The 7,165-nt window shown below is 44.7% G+C and overlaps 1 protein-coding gene across 1 annotated transcript in view; it reads left to right on the forward strand.

Moving 5' to 3' along the window:
- Positions 1-7,165, forward strand: part of IL17RD (interleukin 17 receptor D) — a 78,875-nt gene that overhangs the window by 56,823 nt on the left and 14,887 nt on the right. The window contains exons 5-6 of the mRNA XM_011998428.1: positions 6,195-6,313; positions 6,847-6,967. Of these exons, the coding sequence (XP_011853818.1) occupies positions 6,850-6,967 (118 nt within the window). The 5' untranslated portion in view covers positions 6,195-6,313; positions 6,847-6,849. The remainder of the gene's footprint in view (positions 1-6,194; positions 6,314-6,846; positions 6,968-7,165) is intronic.

Below are 7,165 nucleotides of genomic sequence, written 5' to 3' on the forward strand. Positions count from 1 at the left end.
GAGGTGGGCGGATCACCTGAGGTCGGCAGTTCGAGACCAACCTGACCAACATGGAGAAACCCCGTCTCTACTATAAAATACAAAAATTAACCGGGTGTAGTGGCGCATACCTGTAATCCCAGCTACTCTGGAGGCTGAGGCAGGAGAATCGCTTGAACCCAGGAGGCAGAGGTTGCCATGAGCCGAGATTGCGCCATTGCACTCTAGCTTGGGCAACAAGAGTGAAACTCCATCTCAAAAAAGAAAAAAGGAAATATAAATATGACTGTTTTTGAAGCTGATGGAGTTGAGTGGAGGAAGGGAGTGTGTCTAATGTAGTCAGGCAATAACACAGAATACAGGCAGCATGAAGGATGGAGTTTTACAAGTGTGGGGGTGCGTTTTTGTGTATGTATGCTGTGCTTTAATACATTTAAAAGGAGGAATATTATGTGCATGTTAAAACAAGGCTTGGAAGGGTATTCATTAGAATGTTCATTCCACCTCTGTGGTAAGAGGTTATGAATGCCTTTTATATTTTTCTTACAGTCTTTTGTGGTTTGAAAATGTCTGCAATGAACATTTTTAGTCATAAAAATGAGAAATGTGCAGTAACATCTACAGGGAGAAAAAGGGAGACTCACAGAGCTTCTTACAAAGTCCCCTGGAATGCTTTACCCCAAAGAGAAACACCCTGGCTTCAGGGGGGTAATGGACAGGTTTGGATGTTTGATGGAACTGATGATCTTTTGCAGGAAATATGAGAGAGGGTGTTCAAGTTTGATCATTGAGAAAGAAATGGGGATGAAGCAGCATAAGAATTATGAGTGGTGTCTGCTGGGGATGGTGAATGGTTCTCCCTGCAAGAGTGGTCAGAACAGCTCATGGCCATTCTCTGAAGTTACAGCCTGATTCTGGCCGGAAGCTTTTGGCAGCTTTTTAGGAAACTTGCAGATTTTGAAGGTGTATTTAGCAAGACCAGGTGGTACAGCTGCTATGGCTACGTTGACAGGTGGCAGTGAGTAAACTCCTCAGGCAAAATCAAAGATGGGTGTGGTTTCTGTTTTTTGAGCAATGTGAGACTCCTTGGATTTTCTGGGGGTTGCTGGTGTCTTTGATGACACATGGTGTCTAAGAACAAAAATTTTACCTTTGACCAATGCTGGTTAACATCCTTATCACTTCATCACTGAGTTAGTACCCTGTGCTAACTGAGTTAACAGTCTTGTTGAGAATCACTCCCATATGAATTCACATCTGAGTGTTAGTTCCTTTCCCCCAATCATCTGGCCCTCCAGGTTTTTTCTAAAAACAAACAATGCCCAAGTTATTTAGTGATTGTTTTGTTTCATATCACTCCTTAATGCTGAAAATTGGTTGAATTGATGTAAATAATTACTGATTTAGGTTTTAAAAAAGTTAATGCCAGATACACACACAGACTCCATACTGTATAAGATCCTCCCAACACCGCCCTGGAATTTAACATGGCATGAGTGGGTGGTGGTGGTGGTGCTACAAATCATCCCTCTGTAGCATCTTACAGTTCTCCAAGCAGTAGTCAACCTCTGATGTCTTATTTGGGCTTTTGAGGCACACGTCTTTAACAGAATGGATTTGGCCACCTTCAGACATGCCCTGTTTATTTTAATAAGATGAACCGGAAAATAAAAATGAAATTTTAAATGTAACTGTTCTCATTCTCCCCACTCTCTAGATTGTACCACCTACTTGAATCCAGTGGGGAAGCATGTGATTGCTGACGCCCAGAATATCACCATCAGCCAGTATGCTTGCCATGACCAAGTGGCAGTCACCATTCTTTGGTCCCCAGGGGCCCTTGGTGAGTGGTTAAAAATCGAGTGTATGGTGGTAACCTGGGTGCATAGGGCCCAGTGCAAAGGTCCCACGTGATGGTCTCCAGGAACCAGGCAGGTCTGGATGTGAGTGAGGCTTACGTTGGATTGGGCACAGATACACTTTGTACTTTGTTGCATATATTTGCTGGGCGTACACATGGCTTAAGACTGTGCCCTATGGTCTTTTGTTTCTTCTACTGTTATTGTTATTCACATGCGCTTGAAAAGTAATATTGTGTGAGTAATAAATGGCACTGACGTCTTGGCCTCTGTCTCAGCCCTAGTCAGGGGTGGGAGGGCAGCAGTGCCAAAAAAACCCATGGCTCATCCAGGGGCATAATGGCCATCCAGCATTAGCAGGTTCTGTGAACACAGAGACATGCCAGCTCAGCATTGGCACATATTGTGATTTTTCAGGAAAATCCCAGTGTTCATGAAAAACAATGAAATCAATGAATTTTTAAATGTTGGCAACAAATTTAATTTCTTTTTTTTTTCAGAGACGGAGTTTTCGCTCTTTCACCCAGGCTGGAGTTCAATGGCGCAATCTCGGTTCACTGCAACTTCCGCTTCCCGGTTTCAAGCAGTTCTTCTGCCTCAGCCACCCAAGTAGCTGGGATTATAGGTGCCTGCCACCACACCCAGCTAATTTTTGTATTTTTAGTAGAGATGGGGTTTTACCATGTTGGCCAGGCTGGTCTCAAACTCCTGACCTCATGATCCGCCCACCCCGGCCTCCCAAAGTGCTGGGATTACAGGCGTAAGGCACCGTGCCCAGCTTGAATTTTTATTTAAACTGTGTGAGACAAAAAAACAAAATGGAAAAGAACAACAAAAAACAGACCAAGCATGGTGACTCACACCTGTAATCTCATCACTTTGGGAGGCCGAGACGGTAGCATCATTTGAGGCCAGGAGTTCGAGACTAGCCTGGGCAACAAAGTGAAACCCCCATTTCTACTGGAAGATTAAAAATTTATCCGGGCATGGTGGCACAAGTGTGTAGTCTTAGCTACTTGGAAGGCTGAGGCAAGAGGACCACTTGAGCCCAGGGTTTGATGCTACAGTTAGCTATGATTGTCGTGCCACTGCGCTCCAGTCTGAGCTACAGAAAGAGACCTGGTCTCTTTATAAAACAAAACAGGTTGGGTGTGGTGTCTCATGCCTGTAATTCCAGCACTTAGGGAGGCAGAGGCAGATGGATCACCTGAGGTCAGGAGTTTGAGACCAGCCTGACCAACATGGTGAAACCCCGTCTCCTCTAAAAATACAAAATCAGCTGGGCGTGGTGTCACATGCCTGTAATCCCAGCTACTTGGGGGGCTGAGGCAGGAGAATTGCTTGAACCCACAAGGCAGAGGTTGCAGTGAGCCGAGATTGCACCATTGCGCTCCAGCCTGGGCAACAAGAGTGAAACTCTGTCTCAAAAATAACTAAATAAATAAAAAACAAAAGAAAAAACTAAAAGAAAAAAGCAAACCGGTATTATATGGCTAGATTCGGGTTGGGGCTAAATCTGCTTGTCCTCTTGAATGAATTGAAGATACATAGGAAAGAACGGGTTAGCCAAGTGTGAGATGTAGGAAGGGGACCATTTGTTCAGACGGGCCAGGGTTTGAACCTCCAGAATTGATCTTTCACATGAGGCATTGAACCTCACTGAGCCCCAGCTTCCCCATCTGTAGAAGGGAGATGAGAACTGCCTCATGGTTAGAGACACACATGGTACATTTTCAGAGAGTTCTCAAAGAATAGTGGCTGCTATTACCATGATCAGAACCTGGTTCTTGGGACTGCCGCTTTGACACTGCTACCTGATCTTACAAGTTTGTGAAAACCTGGCCAAGGGAGAAGTAAAATAAAGTCTGAATTTCTTAATCTGAACAGGAAAAATCTCAGAAGAACCAGATTGCAGGAGAGGGAGGATTAAGCAGACCCATGGGCCGAACCACTTCTCCACATCAGTACTTCTGGGTTTTAACCCACTGGGGTTTCCAAAAATAATATTATCTTAACATTTAAAGATCAAAAACATTTTCTGTAGATAAACAGGAAGTAGTCATTCCATGTAAGGCTTAAATGGTTAAGGAGTTGGACTGATGAATTGCAGGCCCCCTCGTTAGAATGAAAGTAAGAGATGTGAGCTGGTGGCAGGAAAACTGACATGGACCAGTGGGGGCAGAAGTCTGTGCTTTTCCTGGATGCTGATTTATGGGTGGGGGTGGCTGGAGAGTTTCTGTTAGGTTCTATCAAGGACACTTCTTGGAAGGTAGAAAAGCATGTGAGTTAAGAGCACTGGCTGAGAGCCAGACACTTCCTGGGTTCAAATCTCACCTCTGCCATTTTATTCCTATGTGACCCTGGGCAAGCCAGTTAGCTACTATAAACCTGTTTCCTCATCTGTAAAATGGGGATAATAACACCTTCCTCCTGTGGTTGTTGGGAGGATTTGATGAGTTTAAATGATGGAAGAGAGAGCAAATAAGTTCTTTCTTGGGAAGCTCCTCTATAAAATTGCTAATCATTACATAACTACAAGGTGTTAATAGTACTGTAATGTGTCACAGTGATAAAGGAATTACGTTCACTGCCTCTTCCCTCAGCCTTGGAACCTTGGCATAGTGGTTTTTAGGCCAATATTTTAAAAATAAGAACAAGAACCACCCCTTGCCACCCTAACTGATGATTTTTTTTTTTTTTTTTCTGAGATGGAGTCTTGCTCTGTCACCCAGGTTGGAGTGCTGTGGCGCGATCTTGGCTCACTGCAAGCTCTGGGTTCATGCCATTCTCCTGCCTCAGCCTCCTGAGTAGCTGGGACTACAGGTGCCCACCACCGTGCCTGGCTAATTTTTTTTTTTGTATTTTTAGTAGAGACAGGGTTTCACTGTGGTCTCGATCTCCTGACCTCGTGATCCGCCCGCCTTGGCCTCCCAAAGTACTGGGATTACAGGCATGAGCCACTGCGCCTGGCCCCAGCTGATGAATTTTTATGTAATTGTGAGATGTATGGCTGTTAATAGTATTAATCACCTGGATTTTGTTAAATAGTCATTCTGGTAGTGTTGTGTAAATTAAATCTTAGTATTAATACTGAGGATTTGTTTTACAAAGTTTTTTTGGATCTCAAAAGGCAAGTCCTGTGAGATCTAAAATAGTCGTTGGTCTAATGACCTTGTCATCACCTTATCTGAATCTCTGGTGGTTGCTCAGCTGGCTTTCACCCCCACAGGAAGCTTTGTAATTGAGATACAACATGGCAGAGTCCATACCTGTGCACAGTAATGCTCTGAAACCCTAAAGTGTGAAGCTCTAATTGTTGCTCCTGCTCCTCTGCCCTACTCACCAAGAAATACGTATTCTTCATCAAATAATTATAGGATTGGAGAACCTATTTGAAAGAGAAAAAGATTTTCCTGACCTTTGTCATCAATAAATTTCCCACCTGGTTAATTGCATCCTGTGTAATTACTTTTGTCCTGGAAGGGGAAGGGTTGAAAATGTTCAGAAAGAATGTGAAATCGATATCTCGGCATTGCGGCAGGCTTTGGGGCTCTCCAGCTGCAGTTGGACCACTTCAGTCTCCGTGGGATACACAGCCCTGGTGCTGGCGCTTGTGGCCATCAGAGCTTAATCCTTTTGAAAGCATCTAGTCGGATGTGCAGTGGGGGGAGCTCAGGTGGCAGGAGGCTGGGCTGGTGCCTTTCAGCGGCGCTGTGGGTGTCTCGGGGCCTCGGAGGCTGTATGAAGAGCACACACTGGGCAACCCTTGGGTGTCTGCCTTTCAGGCATGATTAGAGCAAGAACCGCTTTGTAAATCACACAGGCATTCCCCTAAGCTATTTAATCTCAAGCCTCAGAACCCCTTGGGTGCAGACACAATTTGTTGGGAATTTTGTATGTTGCTCAGTGAGATGTGCCAAAAAATATAGAGCTAAAACTTAAAGTGGAAACATGATTTGGAGGGATTCCCTAGTTAACACTGGGAATTATCATCAGTCAAATGTATTCTGTGTAATGACCTAGAAATCATATATTCCACTTCAGACTTTTTATGACCAATTGTAACTGGAGTCTAAATATTTGAACCCTAATGCCATAGAGGCAATGAGTATTTATGAAATAGCTGGCTGGATTAGGGATTAATTAGTAATGGTGGGATGGAGAAAATCACCTGGTCTTTACCAGAGGAATGCAGGGGGTATGTTTTTTCCATTCTATAGACTCAGATACCCTGGCCAGAGTTAGGATTCCTTTAACTCTGGTGTGTAGGTAGAGAAGATGGTAATCTTGGAGGAAGAAGAGTGTATTCAGAAGTAATTAGGTTTACTATTAATACAAGCATTCTGCTTTGCTTAGGCATCGAATTCCTGAAAGGATTTCGGGTAATACTGGAGGAGCTGAAGTCAGAGGGAAGACAGTGCCAACAACTGATTCTAAAGGATCCGAAGCAGCTCAACAGTAGCTTCAAAAGAACTGTAAGTCATGCTGGGGAATGTGCTCCTGAAGACATGCCATTGTTCCAGGGTCCTGAATAGCGTATTCAAAGTCTGAAATTGGAGAAGGAGGGGCTATGGGGTCCACCCCACCCGCCAAGGTGGGCAAGAATGGTACAGCAGCACCTTGAGCCTGCTCCACGCTCCCAGGGAAACTTCAGCACCTCCCTGTGTAAACACGTCTCTCGGGTTACTGCTGGAGCAGCGATCCTGGAAGGTGTCTTTGTGCCCCAAAGAGTGTATGTGGGCTCACCCTGCCCCCCAACTCTGAGGTTCAGTATTAACAAGCCATGGGTTCTTTTTCAAAAAACAGACTGCATTGTCCATCTTCATGGTTAAGCGATCCAAACCTCAAGTTGGTCCAGAAACTAGACCTGACTTCCTGCCTCCCTGGAACATGTCCTGCAGATCTGGAGTTGTGTCTGGGTCGCAGTTGGGGTAGGAGCGAAGACCTTATGTAGGTGGAGGGGTGGGTAATTTCTCCATGATGTCACTGTGTTTTTGTTCCCTTTTAGGGAATGGAATCTCAACCTTTCCTGAATATGAAATTTGAAACGGATTATTTCGTAAAGGTTGTCCCTTTTCCTTCCATTAAAAACGAAAGCAATTACCACCCTTTCTTCTTCAGAACCCGAGGTGAGTATGGCCTTTCCTGCCTGGTTCCCATGAGAAGACTTTTCTCCTGCTTTTGATGATTTTTCTATAGAAATGTGTTCAAGAACATGCCAAGGGCCAGGCGCGGTGGCTCACACCTGTAATCCCAGCACTTTGGGAGGCCGAGGCAGGCGGATCACAAGGTCAGGAGTTCGAGACCAGCCTGGCCAACATGGTGAA

The sequence above is a fragment of the Mandrillus leucophaeus genome, unplaced genomic scaffold (genome assembly GCF_000951045.1).
Source record: "Mandrillus leucophaeus isolate KB7577 unplaced genomic scaffold, Mleu.le_1.0 Scaffold57, whole genome shotgun sequence".
Lineage (NCBI taxonomy): Eukaryota > Metazoa > Chordata > Mammalia > Primates > Cercopithecidae > Mandrillus > Mandrillus leucophaeus.